Raw genomic sequence first — 16,140 nt, 5'->3', positions numbered from 1 at the left:
GAGGATCCAAATGGGGCGAGCAACTCCAGCGAGAGGAACGACAGCATCTCCAGAGTCTTGGCAGCAATGGTTTTGGACCAGGAGATACCACACCAACTGAACAGTTCCATGACAAAGGCGTGGGTTAACAGGCATAAACTGAAATGCTTAATTGACTCTGTCTCCACTGAGAGCTTCATAGATGCAGAGACAGTCCAAAATCTCAAACTCAAAGTGTATCCTGCTAATTATTTATTGTATTGATTTAGCGTCTCATACGCAGTCAGTAAATATTCAAGAACATTATATCGTTCATTTATCTTTACAGGAGGGGGAATTCAGTAAGTTCAAACTGTATGTACTTAAGAATTTACGTACTCTGGTTTTGCTGGGTCTTGACTTGTGTTACTTTAAAAATATGACCTTGGAGTATTCTAGTCCTCTCCCTCCCATTATGGTTTTGAACGGAAAATTTCAAAATTCTGATGACATTTGCTGTTTTTCCACCTCCTCTGTTCTCCAATCTGAGCGTGCAGACCAATTGCTACAAAAAGCAGGCACTACCACACAGAGGACTGGGCATTCATCAAGGCTGAGATGCAATGATTGCTTTTTTTTTTGCTTTTTTTCATTTTTTTTAAAAGCTGAAGCCCAACTAATGTTGCACATGGGCATAACCTCCCCATTTTCTATCATGCATCTCAGTTGATATAAAACACCCATATCAACCTTTCTTACTGAGGATCTGTGAACATGCACTCCATGATCCCTATGTTCTTCCACACTACTCTTTACTGTATATTCCTGACTTGTTGCATCCCTCCAAATGCATTACATTATATTTTTTTCTGAATTGAATTCAATTTGCCAATTTTCTCTTCAACACACCAGGGCATCTGTATCATTGAGTATAGAAACAGGCCTTTGGTCTAACTCATCCATGCCCACCAAGATGCCAATCTTAGCTAGACCCATTTGCCTACATTTGGTGCAGAGTTCTCCACACCTTTCATATCCTTGCACCTGTCCAAATGTATTTTATACATTCTATATGTATTTTTATAAAATTTAGACATATAACACTGCAACAGGCGAATTCGGGCCTACAAGTCTATGCCGCCAAATTTACACCCCATTAATCAACACCCTGGTACATTTTTGAACTGGGGTCCCTGGAGAAAACTTCTGTAGACATGGGGGAGAACATACAAACTTCTTACAGTGTGGGATTCCAACGCCGGTCCGGTCTCAATCACTGGTGTTCTAAAAGCATTGCGCTAACCACTAGGCCAACTGTGCCTAACTCTACTGTACACAATTCTACTTCTTCTTCTGACAGCTTATTCCATATTCCCACCACTTACGTGGAAAAAACTTGCCATTCAAATCTTCTAACTTCTCATTCCTCCAAAGTTCACTGGTTGCAGGCAATTCTTATTCTGTGCACAGAATTGAACATTTATAAAGTTCACCAGGATTTGGTGCTTGAAAGGTAAATGGTTACTGCTCAGGAAGATTCTTGTCAATTTTCAGAGAGAGAGATTTGTTGTTCCAGGACATCCACAACTGATGTACTTCCATCAGCCACTCCAGTGTCTTGCTGACAAAACTTGCCCCTTCAGGGTTCTCCAGATGATAACCTCTTTCTTTCAGGTCACCACAGAGTTCGTTTTTGTTTCTTTTATTCCAAATGAAACATTAGACAGCCAGTCCTCTCCTCTTGCATGAACCTGAAGGGCTTTGACCAGACTGTCTTCCAAAAAGGCTTTCCATAAGCTTGCCAGCTTGTCCTGTTCCAGTCCCAGCTACTTCTGCTGGCTGTAACACTGTACAAATGATCTCTGTGTGTCTCTCTGACACACAGAGAGAAAAATCTGTTTGACTCTTTCTGCTTGCAAAACCACATGACCCTCTTCCAGACAACCTGCAGCTCCAACAAGATCTTTCATCTATTACCTTTTGTAAACAACAATCCATTAGTGAAGTCTCTTGAGCACCCTTCAAAGCTCTTGCAAAAGCTCTGAGCCCCCGATATGTCAAGCATGGGGCAGAGCTCCAGTATTTCAAACAAAATCTGTTTTAAAGTGTTTGTATGTAACCTACTCTAACAAACCTTTCCCAGTGTATCTCCCAAAAACATACCTATATACTCTGTCATACAGTGAACAAATCTGACTCCCTGGTCAGCCAGTTGTTACCTTTCCAAATTCAGATAGATTCTGTCTGACAGAACTTTCTCCAGTAATTTTCCACCACTGGTCAAAACAATTTCTGGCTTATCCTTACAAATATTTTTTTAAAAATATAGGCACAACAGCCACCCTCCAGTTTTCCACACGTGGCTATAGAACACCTCACCTGCGATAGTGTCCGCATTTGAAAGGTTATCAGAATTGACAAATAAAAGCAACTTCTGTAACTTTGTATTGGGTAAAATTTATCAGCTCATCCATTTGATGAACTTGTAGCTAGAAGTTGGAATTTAATGTAACAATTCTAAATTAGTAACAAAGACAGGTTGCCATTCACTAATGTTTCTATGAATTTTTATTTTCAATTATTTTTAAATGACATAACATGGTTTAAAATAAAATATATATACATTATGAAAATAAAACAAAGTAATTCATATTTTGATACTTTAAAAACATTTTCATTAAATCATAATTGACTACGATAATCTTAAGTATTTTCAGCATATTTAAATAGCATTGTGTACAAATTTCTGCATAATCTCAATAAATTGATTTAAGTGAGATTTGTGATCTTGAAAATGTGGGTGACTATGATTAGTGACAAAGAATATGTGAACTTAAGTGACAAATAATATATATAATTAGTAACCTTATAAAAATGGGGTTGAGTACCAGAAATGTCAGTGCTTATGCTGTGACCAGAGTGAAATGTTTCATTTTCATGAAAAATTGTATTTCTGCCAAGTCTTTTACATTATTGAATGATGTATATTTCAGCATGACCCCATCATGAATATCATTATCAATGGATAGCTCACATTAACAGTGCAGACCAAAAAATATTGGCAAGGAATTCTTAAAGGATGCATCACTGAAATCGAATCTGTGAACTGCTTTACTATTGCCATCAGGCCCATTACAATATTATGGACTGTGCGCATGGATAGGGTGTGGATGGGCAAAAGTGATTCAGGGATGCAAAATTTGTGTGCAAAGTAGGATACAAATTTAATCAAGTTTTCTTTTCCAGAATTCAAAAACCAATGTAAATTAGAAATATTTTTTAAAATCTTTTTAAACTAGAAACAGTTTTTCTTCACATTAGTGCAATGCTTAAAACGTAGGCAAAACTGTTGAAGAACCATATAACCATTTACGGAGCGGAAACAGGCCATGTTGGCCTTTCGAGTCCGCACCGGTTCACTGATTTTGTGCGCCCTCTTCAGGCGTTGGTCCCGGTAGATCTTCATTCAATAACGATGGACGAATTCAATGCAGGTGGAATCAGCCAACAGTTTAATTTTTGAATGACCTTGAGCATTATTCATCTAAAACAGCACAAGTTAATTGTATGCATTATTTTCAAATGTTAATAATAAAAGAAACCTGGAATTTTACATGGGCAATAAATACTAGAAAACAGAGTATTCTGCATCAGTAAAGTTTCACAGAGCCCTTTTGATATCATTTTATTTTACGAATCATTCTTAATAGCGTAATGTGATGCATAACGTCTCTTCAATCTAAAGACTACCCATTCATATACTTTTGAATACTCTGTTTTACAGTAATTTGAATCTTATTTATTTATTAAATATTGTTAATTTTTCACAGAACGCCTATCTGATTTAATGCTGCAAAGTTATTTATTCTACTTCGTTTGGGAGGCAGGGACAATTTTTTTAATGACTCAAGATATTTTTTTTGTATTGCTGTACAATATAATCTCTGAAAATTTGCTTTGATAAATTTGCACATTTTATCATGCACACAACTTATGTGAACAGTAGAATTTACCCTTTCATACTTTGGTACATTCAGTGCAATTATTTAAAAAATCTTATTCTTGAAAACATTTGTTTCTATACAATAAAAAAAGAGACCAGACTTTCTAATCCCCCTGGAGCAGTTCACCTAAACAATTTTAGTTAGAGTATGCAGAAAGTATGCACTGCCAGACATCTGTCTCATGTTCATTTTGGATAATTTAAAGATCATACAAGACTTGAACAGAATCTATTAAAAATATTAAATAAAACTAAATTTCATAAATGATGTCTTCAGTGTGTCATACTGACAAAAGAGCTGTAATTGTACTTTCCATATTTTGCAATTGTGATACCATGCAATATCAGGTATATGAAGAGCAATATTTCATTAACAAGTACATTGTTTTAATTAGAAGGTATAGGCATGTCACATTTAAAAAAAAACACCAAAACAGGATTTGAAGTGAATCTCATTAAAAAAATCACCCACTTTCATAGGATTCAGTTATTCAGAGAAATGTTAACCAATCTCTGTAGAATCTGTCATTTCTTAAGTGCTTTACTTCACATAAAAATAGTCATTTTATACTCAACATCAGTAGCAGCAAGATACTGCATGTAAGGTTTGCAGTTCTGTCCCTTTACTTTTCATAACAGATACATAATAATTCAGGGAACATGTACCATAACTGTCTGGATTTAGTCATCTTCAACTTTCACATGCATGCTTTCTCTTCACCAGTTCTTATAAAGATAAGGTCATTGCTTTGTTCATCCAAATCCCACAAAATTCACTGAAGTGGGACTGAAAATTCCCTCGCATCCTCTTCAAGAAAGTGTATGAGAAAAGTAATGTGCTTGAATTTCAAAACATCTTGTTACTCGAGTCCAAAAGTGCTTGTTTCTTCCACAGCAGTCAACATTTTTTCATACAGCATAGAGAATGATGGGTATGGCGGGAGATCTAACCGATTGAAACAGGTATGAGCCCTGTAAAACCAATAAAAGTTCTACAATTATAAAACAATAATAAAATAGGAGATATGAGCAGCTCTGGATTTTGTTATCACTTGAACTTTTAAACTCTCCTCGAATCACTAAAGATTCAAATAAGAAGGAAAAAAGATTATTTACAGAGATCTATCTGTGACTTTAGAATGATTCAAGAGGCCTTGCTTTTAAAGTACAATTGCTGTTATAACCTACACAAGCTGATTTGTTATCATTCCAAAATTTATGAGGTGCACCTCTAATACTTGCTGAAAGCATGAAAGTACCAAAATACAGCATAGCTAAAGCTAAATTGAAATTATTTGAATGACTTTCCCATGAAAAGACATAATGGCTGGAGCATTATTGCAGATCTTCAAGGTTTCAGGAAAAGACAACATATTTTAATACAACACATTTTAATAACCAAACAGATCTGATTATCATGTCAGATGTTTTTGATCGAATTATGGAGAAGGAAAATGATTAACGTTCAAGTGAGGTTTCAAAGGTGTCAGTGACAGTAAGATACCTACTTCCAGACTTTACTGTTAAAATAGAATACTGTATTCTCCCATCTAATATATTTGTAGCAGTGCAGTATCTTATAATCTCAGAAATACAGCTGCTGAAAACATTTTTTTAAATATAATTACCCTGTCTTTTTACTTCTTATTTGCCCTTCCTCGGAATTCACCGGACACCTATCCAAAAATATGAGTATTTTTTAGCCGTTAAACTGGAAAGTCGGTAGGCAGTGGGATTCTAGTCTAGTAATTTCCAAAGTGGGTATTGCTGCCCCACTGTGGGCGGTGGAAAGATCCAAGGGGATGATGAGGGAAAAGGGGGCGGTCAGGGGGTGGTGAGAAATAAGGGGGAAGTCCAAACCTTCAGTCTTGTTATTATTCAGTTTGCTGTAAAGATTAATGAAGAAGCCAGTGCAGTAATTTTCCGGCAAGTCTTGGGATGAGCAAAATAAACAGCAATAGGGCGTTCTTGCAAGAGCTGGTCTCAGGCCACCATGTTGTATTGGCGTAACTACTGCCCTCTCAGTGCTGCCTCTACCCCCTCTCACCACCACCATCCCCCCAAGTGCCCCACTACCCCCCCACACCATTCAGCGCCACCACTACCCACCAACCACCCCACTCAGTGCCACCACTAACCCCCCCAATCCCACTCAGCACGGCCACTAACCCTCTCGTGCCACTCAGCGCTGCCACCACCCCCCCTCAGCGCTGCCACCACCCCTCTCTCAGCTCCGCCACTAAACCACCAAACATGCTCAGTGCTATCACTAACTGCCTTCTCCTTGCTCAGCACCACCACTAAACCCCTACCCGCTCAGCACCATCACTAACTACCCACCCTGCTCAGCACCACCACTACCTCCCCTACCCCGCTCAGCGGCGCCACTAACCCCCACCCTGCTCAGCACCACCACTACCTCCCCTACCCCACCACACTCAGCACGGCCACTAACCTTCCCACCCTGCTTAGCGACGCCACTACCTGCCCTCCATCCCACCCAGCGATGCCACTAACCCCTCTCATGCTGTTGTATGGGGGTAGGTACTCAGCATTTGGCCTGGAGGCCAAAGTGGGCAGCAGCCCGACAAAATTTGGGAACCATTGTTATAGTGCAATACACAGAAGTGCATGAGAAACTCAGCGGGACATGCAGCGATCATAGGAAATTTAAGTTAATGGCGTTAAACAGGAAAGTCTCCAACTTCTTCAGGGTATCCATCCGTCGAAGAGACTTCACAGTGGAGCAGCTGAAGAGTTAAGCAGCAAAGTCTCAGACTCTGTGATGGTGGTGCAATCCACAGAGTCAGTTTGAGGGATGCCTAGCCTGAAGAAGTTAGCTTCTCCACTGTGGTCTCTTCAAGGGATGAAACATGAAAGTCTGCAGATCCTGTGATTGTAGTAAAAACACAGAGATGCTGGGGGAACTCAGCAGGTCTTGCAGCATTCACAGGGGATAAAGATATACATCTGACATTTCGGGCCTGAACCCTACTTTAAAGTTTGTGTAAAAAGTAGGAAGGTGCCAAAATTAAAAAGCTGGCAAGGGAAGAATGGGCAGCAGGAGTACAAAAGGTGTTAATTGGATATGATGGGACATAGAAAAGAGGAAACGTGACAATTGACTGGAGGAGGGAGGGGATGTTGGGGGCTCTGTAACAGATCTAGAGGAAAGGAGAAAAAGAGAGAGAGCTAGAAGAAAGGAGTCATCAGGATAGAGAGCTCCTTTCCCCCAGTCAATTCTCACCTTCCTCTCTCTCCTATCCAAACCTAGGATACCCACAAATTGGAGGAACAACATCTCAGATTCTATCTGGGCACTTTCCAACTAGATGGCATTAACATCGACTTTCTGTTCAACCCCTCCCCCAAGTCTCTCTCTATCCCAGTCAGTCTCCTTTCCTCTAGCTCCCCACTGTGTTCCCTTCCCAATCAGAGAGCTACCCCTTCTCCCATCACTTCTCAGCTCTTTTCTCTTCTACCCTCCCACCAACATCTACCTTTAAGCTTGTGCTCCTCCCCCTTGCCCTTTCTTCCCTCCTCTCCTATCCCCACCTTCTATTCAAACGCCTGCCTTGACAAATGTCAGTTACCCTTTACTTCCAAAGATTCTCCATGACCTGCTGAGTTTCTCCATCACTTTTGAGTATTGCACTACAATCACAGCATCTGCAGACTTTACTGTTTAAATTGTTTCTGTTTAAAAATCTCTTATTTAGTTATAAAATATTTCAACATCAGTACATTGAAATAATTATTCCATTGATGCAGCATAAGAACACTTAGAATGGTGTGGCCTTCATAGTGCTCGTGTCTGCTTCATGGTCATCTCTTTGTGGTGCTCAGATTTTGTGATTCTGTCCCAGGTTACTCCCTTCACCTAGAACACCTAGAACTGAAGTGCCAACCCTACTTCCTCCTGAGGGAATTCATCTCCGTTGTCCTGACTCCAGTCCACAACACCACATGGACAGATTTTAAGCTAGCAGTGGAGCATTTCATCACCAAGGACTTCAACCAGGCCAACTTAAATAAGGTACTCCAAAATTACCACCAGCATGTTTCCTGCAACATCAGGACTGGGCCATGTTCAGGGATTTGACAGAGGATCTAAAATTAATTTAGAGGTACAACATGGTAACATGCCTTGACAGCCCATTGAGCCCACACGGTTCAAATACACTCATGTAACTTATTAACTTACAAGCCCTGTACCTCTTTGGGATGTGGGAGGAGACCAAGGCAAACCCACAGAGACATGGGGAAAGCGTACAAACTCCTTACAGTCGGCGCGGGATTTGAACCAGTGTCACTGGCATGATAATAGTACTGTGCTAACCACTACACTAACCGTGCCACCCCTAATGTCACAAAGGGCCTGAGCCCTTCCTCGAGGTGTGAGCAAAAGTGCAGGGCAAGCAACTATGCCTGCTGGAATAGTGTGGATCTACCAGTGGCAACTCATTTCAATTCCCTGCTCCATTCCCTTGCTGATTGCTAGACTGAGACCACCTACAAATTGGAGGTACATCACTCTATATTCCATCCAGGCACTCTCCAACCAGATGGCATGAACATCAACTTTACTGGTTTCTGTCAGCCCCATCTCCCTCCTCCCCTCCCCCCATCTTTCCCGTCTCCTTCCACAGACCCAAAATCAATTCTCACCTTTCCTCTCTCCTGTCCTCTTATCATATCCAATTAACAATTAATTCCTTTTATTTCGTAGCCTGAACTCCTCCCCCTCCCATTCTTCCCTTTTCATCAGCCTTTTAATATTGAGCCCTTGCTTGCTTTTTCCTCATACCTTGAAGAAGGGTTCAGGTCTGAAATGTTGGGAAAATATCTATCTCCTATGGATGCTGCGAGACATGCTGAATTCCTCCAGCATTTCTTGATTTTTATGACAATCGCAGCGTCTGCAGATTTTCGTGTTTTACATCTTTATCAAAAAACCCAAGGTTGAATTTGTTTGTACTAAGACTATCCAGGTATATCCTAACAATCAAGAAATCCATAAATTGATGAAGACAAGATTTGTGTTGTTAGACAATTCAGAGACATGGAAGACAAAGTGCAGGTATGACCTCTGAAAAGCCATTACCAATGCATAAAGACCACTCCAGATAGAATCTCAGACAAATGCTCAGCATCTATGGCAGAGGTTCAAAGCTGTTACAACCTTGAAGGCAAAACAAGGTAGTATCCTTAACTGCAAAACATCTCTTCCAAATGAGCTCAATGTCTTCCATGCTTGCTTCAAAAGGTAAAACAATGATGCATTATCATGAACCTCCCCAAAGGCCCCAGTGACTCCCAGACTTTGGGGCTGACGTGAAAAGAATCTTCAGTAAAGCATCTGTACCAGATTCTGTATGGCCACATCCTCAACACCTCCGCACATCAACAGGCTAGACTTCTCACTGCTACAGTCAGAGATCCCCATGTTCTTCAAAAGGAAATCCATCACATCAAGAGCAGTGACTATTGGCCAGTGGCATTTATGCCCTCTGTGAAATGCTTTGAGAGGTTAATTAATGAGCAAATCAACACGTCTAAACAACAAGACCAACTTCAATTCATTATTGTCACAATAGATCAACAGCGGATGCCATTTTGCTGACCCTCCACTCTATAGAAGATCACCTGGATAGCAAAAAGACCTATGTTGACTTCAGCCCGGTCCCCCTTACAATACGAGAGAAAGAGAAAGTCACTGAGTGTCTGTGGATTCTCCTCCAGCCACACAAACTCCTGTTTGGTTAATCGGCAACTCAAGCTCCAGATCCAAACCTCCAACACAATCAGGAATCCTTCAGTGCCCGAGGCCCTTTGGGAACCTTTTGTGCCCTCAGCAACTTCTCAAATCCTGGCTTCAATACCTGGTTCCAGCAGCCCACAGCCCATATGGATCCCCCGACTAGAAATCACTTGCAGTCTGAGTGGGACCCTCAGTTGCTGAGCTCCCTCCTAATCTGCTGCCATGGTCACCATACTCTAGGTTTATCTCCCATGCTTCCCTTCTCAACAGGGGATGTTCTCCAAGTTTCTGGTGTCCCACGTCAGTCCGCTGCTCCCCGCAGCCTGCAACCTCTTACGGAAAACTTGGGCAGCCAGGAATTCACACCTAGCCAGGTTCATCATTGGTACCAACTTCTCAACCATTGTAAACATTTGTGTAAGGCGCTACCTCAAGAAGAGAGGCAATATCATAAAGACCACCATCACCCTAGTCCCAATCTCTCCTTGCTACTCCGTTCAGGCAGAAGATACAGAAGCCTAAAGTCCAGCGCCTCCAATTTCAAGAACTCTTTTGAATCCCAACAGATATTCAACCTCCCCGTAATAACCTGATCTTAACCCTAACTTTCTCTGAGACCACCAAATGATCTGTCTGCACACCTGAAATTATACTTTTTTTCATGTACTATACTAACTGCATCTGTGAATATTGATTGAACTATTCTTGAGATTTTTTTTTTCTATTTTGGCATATTGTGAAAGGTCTGATTCATGTCTGTTTGTGTTCACTCCATGTGAAAAATCCTCTGGTGGGATAAAAATATTTAATTTCATTGCATGTGAAATTTGGAAAACCCATCTCCCTTGGGTTCAGACTCAAATAGGAAGGGAATAATCATGCTCAATGGGTAGATAACATGGATGGCATGGAATGCCTGTTTTCATGATGTAAAACTCTGATTCTATAATGTAGACAGTTGAGAGGGGATTTGATAGAGGTGTTTAAAATTATGAAGGGAATAGATAGACTAGATGCAAGTAGTCTCTTCCCCCTGAGAGCAGGGGAGGTTGAAACAAGAGGACACAAGTTGAGGGTAAGGGGGAACAATTTTAGGAGAAACATTAGAGGATGCTTCTTCACTCAGAGAGTGGTGGCTGAATGGAATAATCTTTCGGAGGAAATAGTTGAGGCAGAGTCAATTTTTTCATTTAAGGGGAGGCTGGATATATACATGGATGAGAGGGGGTTGGAAGGTTATGGGCGGAGAATAGTGGGGGGGATGTAGCGGAGTTGTTTGAGTGAACCGGTGTGGACTTGAAAGGCCGAGATGGCCTGTTTCCATGCCGTAAACTGTTAAACTGTTATATGGATTTATTGCACGCACTTTGGTCTCCTATCTAATATTCTTGTAACCATGGATGTCAGTGCAGATGTCCTTGTTTTTTGAATTAGAAGGCTTTCCACTAGAGACATGCTTTCATAAGGCCTTTTTATTGTGAAAATTAGCAATCTGTAAATACAAGTTTTCTCTGCCTTTAAGATACTCCACTTAACTGCATAAAAGGTCCAAAAGTGGATTGGCTGGTCTAACTAGCCCAAGGTTCCCTTTGCCTTGGGTGGTTGTGTCAGAGGAAGAGTGAAGTCGCTGCACCTCCTGTGTAAAAGGATCATCACTGAAAGCGGCTCCAAACAGGAAGGTAAGATAATAGACATGGTGCTGACAACACTGTCGTCCTGCTGCGTTGTCACAGAGAAGCTGATGGAGCTGTCAGGCTGCGCTCGCTCACTGTGCCACGCCCCCCCCCAACACTGCTCCCTCATGCCGCCCACTCTCTCACGTTGCCCCTTGGACCAAATGACTCTGCAGGATCCAGATAGTGGCACTGCTTCATTCAACACTGGGTATTTGGGGCTACAGATTCTGTTAAATGTACACCAGGGCGGTAGGTCTGTTGGGATAGAGCAGGGCAGTGTGATTGGTGTGGGGCTGATAGGGGGGAAATGGGGCAAAAGGGGGAATGGAAGAGAGAGGGGGAATGGAGGAAGAAGGGAGTGGGGGGCTGTCAGGCAGCAGGGTGGCGGGGCTGCTGCAGGGTGGCCACTACTGTGCTACACATCCTGCTCCTTTTTGCCCTGGGAAGCTGGCATGCTGCTCTGTGCTAATTAAAAGAACTATATGATCCGCCTTTTCCTTCCTCTGCATAAAAGGTAAATTCGCCTTTAGTTTAAAAAAAATTAGCAGGTGATAACGTGGGTTTTGTGCATAAAAACCTTGATAGTAAGGCAGTTCTGTGGTAAAGGAAGCAATTCTTCTGGGTAGGATGACAGTCATTGACTGCCACTTTAATCAGATATCAAAGATTAAATGACCATTTAAAGAACAAGAAGGAAGTTCCCCCTTTGTCTGGTATAACCCATCTAATAACATTAAAAAAAGAAACTGAGTTATCGCTTCGTGCTCTTTACAGAAAAGAAACTACCATGAACATGTTGATCCCTTATTGTCCCTCAAATTATAATCTTGAAACCAATGCAAAATATTTCATTGGTTGTGAAACAACACACAAAAAATTACATATTCGAGAAACACAGAACTGCACACAGAGTATTACAGTGAGTATTGAGAACTTGCCCAAATTATAATTGTAATTTTCCTTCACTCACTAACAGCAGCGTTGCCACTGGTAATGTAACATGAGATGGAAAAGTTATCTAATTCCAAAGGTCATTAATGTTGGAACAAACCCTTTGGAGATTTAGGATAAAAGCCAATTTTTCATTTTCTCAGATTTTCTCAAAGTTTGCAGATATTTTGTGCCTCGGAATCCTTTTTATAATATCTGCTTGTGTGGATGTACATATTAAATCTGTATTAAATATGGATTATATTCAGTGTAGATTTCTCCCTCAATATTCAGTTTTAATATTTGCAAATGTCATGAATGTGAATATTTCATTATTTTGTATCCAATTCTGGGTTTTAGCATCAGCTTTGAGATTGGGTAAAATTTCATGCCCTGAATTTGATCTATTTGACAGGTTTCTTCTGAGGCACAAAACAGTTTAGAATATGAAGGAGAACAGAAAGCTTTGGTTTGTTGCAAACAAATCTCAAATTTCCAATTGAGATTACAATCTTTTTCAGTTTGTGAAATATTTAATAAATAGAATAGTGAACAAAAATGGCTTATTTCTTAATAAATGGATTTTTCTTTACACGTACAGCATGGTTACAGGCCCTTCAGCCCACAAGCCCGTGCCCTCGAAATACACCAAATTAACCTCAAATCTCCAGTTAAACACAAAAATCTGTAAATACTGTAGTTGAAGTAAAAACACAAAGCTGGAGAAACTCAGCAGGTCCAACAGTCTCCTTTATGTAGCAAAGGTACATAACCAACGTTTCTGGCTTGATCCCCTCATCGAAGTATGGAAAAATGACAGCAGGTATCCGAATAAAAAGGCAAGGGGAGCAGGCATGGGGGGAGGACCATGGTCTAAAGACAGGATGTAATGGGTGGAGAAGGGAGGTAAGGGGACAGCAGAAATGTTTGAATGAACAGAGAGGGAAGGAGGTAGAGATCTAAAAGGGAAGAAGACAGGGGGAAGGGAAGGAAGGGGGAAAGGAATGTTGGTGAGCAGAAACCAGAGAGGTTAATGTTAATGCCATCCACTGAAGAGTGCCCAGACAGAAAATCAGGTGTTGTTCTTGCAATTTACAGGTAGTATTGGCCATTTACAGGCACATGAGTATGGGAGTGAAATGGTTGGAAGGTGCTCAGCGACGTAATCTCCCAGTTTTCCCCCAGTCTCTCCTATATAGAGGAGGCCACAAAGAGAGCACCAGATGCAGTATATCAGTCCTGCAGATACACAAGTGAAGTGTTGCTTCTCTTGAAAGGTCTGTTTGGGGCCCAGACTGTGGTGAGGGAGGAAGTGTGGGCATAAGTGTGCCACCTCCTGCAGCCACAGGGGAAAGTGCGAGGTGAAGGGGTGGTGGGGCGATTGGTACAGAGGAATGAGTGCTAGAGGGTGTCATAGAGGGAGTGATCTCGACAGAAAGCAGAGAGGGGAGCAAAGGGGAAGATGTGTCTGGTAGTGAGATTGTTTTGAGTGCTGGAAATTCTAGAGGATAATGTGTTGGATGCGGAGGCTGGTGGAGTGGCAGGTGAAGATAAGGGGATTCTATATTTGTTGTGTCTGGGGTCAGAGGGGGCCAGGGCAGATGAGGAGATGGAGGAGATGTGGGTGAGGGCTGAGTTGATGGTGGTGTAGGAGAATTCACGTCTGCAGAAGAAGGCAGATATTTCGGAAGATCTGGAGACTGTAAGACCTCATCTTGGGAACAGAAGCAGCAGAGATGGAAACCCTTGCAGGGGACAGGGTGAGAGGAAGTGTAGTCAAGGTAGTTGTGGGAGTTGGTGGGTTTGGATATATGTCGGTTGAAAGCTTGTCTCCCGAGATGGAGACAGAGAAATCCAGGAAGGGGAGAGAGCGCTGTTGGAGATGGACCAGGTGAGTTTGAGATTGGGTTGGAAGTTGGCCACGAAGTGAATGAAGTGAACAAGCTTATCACAGTTGCATGATGCAGCCGCTCTCTTGTCATCAATATAACAGAGGAAGAGTTGAGGGGTCTTGCCTGTGTATGCTTGCAGCATGGTTTGCTCCACAAAGCCCACAAACAGGCAGGTATAGCTGGGTCTCATGCTGGTACCCATGGCTACTCCTTTGATTTTGAGGAAGTGAGACAAGTTAAAGGAGAAGTTGTTTAATATGAGGACAAATTGTGCCAGGCAGAGGGAGGCGGTAGAGGGTGACAGGTCAGGTCTCTTGTCCAGAAAGAAGCAAAGGGCTTGAAGACCTTCTGTATGGGGGATGAAGGTATAAAGGGATTAGACATCCATCATGAAGATGAGGCAGTCCAGTTCAAGGAATATGAAGTCTTTGAAGAGGTGAAGGGAGATACAGTTTGGCATTTAACACCATCATCTCCACAAACTGATCAGCAAACTCCCAAGACCTGAGAGTTAACACCGCGCTGTTTAATTAGATCATAGATTTCCTCACCTCCAGACCTCAATCAGTGAAGATTGTGTAAGAACATCTGCTCCACAATGTCCATTAGTACCAGAGCACTACAGGGCTGTGTTCTTAGCCCCCTGCTCTACTCACTTTACACCTATGACTGTGTGGCTTGTTATGACAATAACACCATCTACAAATTTGCCTACAATACTAGGTAGTGGATTGTGTAAAGGAAGAGAATGCATCACCATACAGGTGCACCTAAAACAACCTTGCACTCAATGTCACCAAAACTAAGGAGTTAATTATTGACTTCAGGAAAGGAAAGCCAGAGGTATATGTTCCAGTGATCATTGGGGGATCAGAGATGGAGAAGGTGAGCAAATTTAAGTTCTTGGAAGTCACTATCTCGGAGGATCTTTCTTAGCATGTCAGCACCTCTACTTTCTCAGGAGTTTACAGAGGTTTGTTAATGACACCAGAAACCCTGACAAATTTCTAGAGGTGTGGTGGAAAGTGAGCTGACTGGCCGCATCATGGTCTGGTATGGGGACACCAATACCCCAGAGCATAAAACCCTCCAAAGGTAGTGGACACAGCCCATGACAACACAGGCAAAACCCTCCCCACTATCTACAGGGAATGCTGCTGTCGGAGAGGAGCAGCAATCATCAAAGACTCAAACCATCCAGCACCTGCTCAGTTCTTGCTGCTGCCATCAGTAAAGAGGTATAGATGCCACATGACTCGCACCACCAGGTTCAGGAACAGTTCCTACCTCTCCACCATCAGACTCCTCAATGACAAAACTCAATCAGAGACTCATTTAAGGACTCTTACTTGTGCACTTTATTAATTTTCTTTTTTATTCTGTGTTGCACAGTTTGTTTGTATTCATTGTCTTTTTTCAGTTCTTTCTTTGTTTACCTGTTTACAGTTTTTTTTTGCACGACTAATTGGTCATAATTCTTGCACGCCCACAGGAAAAAAGGTATCTCAGGGTTGCATTGTGATGTCGTGGATTTACTCTGACAATAAATCTGAAATCTATTTCTCATTTCCCTCACGAGGACAAAATAATCTGCTTCATTCATATTAGACTAAATGAAGCCAAGCTTTAAATTTGATGTAGTTGTCACCTCTGTTAAAAGGTAAAAGGACATTGACAGAAAACAGCATCAAAATGATCAGTTTCCAGTAAATGATAATTTCATACATCTCATGTGTATATTCCTGAAAAAAAACTATATTGAAATGTAAGCATGCAGATTTTCTGTTATTTAACCTAATGCCCAATGAATTTCATCAACGCTAATGTGATGTAATATATTCTTTCAATGTCAATACAAGTCTACAGATGCACTGAAGTTGTTACTTGCTGCAATCAAACAAGTAAATAAGATACACCAAC

At 41.5% G+C, this 16,140-nt stretch overlaps 1 protein-coding gene and 1 long non-coding RNA gene across 10 annotated transcripts in view; one reads left to right on the top strand and one right to left on the bottom strand.

Moving 5' to 3' along the window:
• LOC138761816 (uncharacterized) overlaps positions 1-16,140 on the top strand; it is a 43,417-nt gene that overhangs the window by 17,286 nt on the left and 9,991 nt on the right. For both annotated transcript variants that reach the window (XR_011356525.1, XR_011356524.1), the window contains exons 3-5: positions 4,857-4,924; positions 7,828-7,997; positions 11,245-11,401. This is a non-coding gene — a long non-coding RNA (uncharacterized lncRNA). The remainder of the gene's footprint in view (positions 1-4,856; positions 4,925-7,827; positions 7,998-11,244; positions 11,402-16,140) is intronic.
• The window catches only part of LOC138761815 (E3 ubiquitin-protein ligase HECW2-like), a 333,777-nt gene continuing 321,963 nt past the window's right edge, over positions 4,327-16,140 (bottom strand). For all 8 annotated transcript variants that reach the window (XM_069934590.1, XM_069934589.1, XM_069934588.1 and 5 more), the window contains one exon: positions 4,327-4,933. In XM_069934590.1, coding sequence (XP_069790691.1) covers positions 4,822-4,933 — 112 coding nt within the window. In that variant the 3' untranslated portion in view covers positions 4,327-4,821. The remainder of the gene's footprint in view (positions 4,934-16,140) is intronic.

This window comes from Narcine bancroftii, chromosome 4 (assembly GCF_036971445.1).
Source record: "Narcine bancroftii isolate sNarBan1 chromosome 4, sNarBan1.hap1, whole genome shotgun sequence".
In the NCBI taxonomy this organism is placed as follows: domain Eukaryota; kingdom Metazoa; phylum Chordata; class Chondrichthyes; order Torpediniformes; family Narcinidae; genus Narcine; species Narcine bancroftii.
Note: the sequence above shows the minus strand (reverse complement) of the source record. Positions and strands in the feature narration are given on the sequence as shown.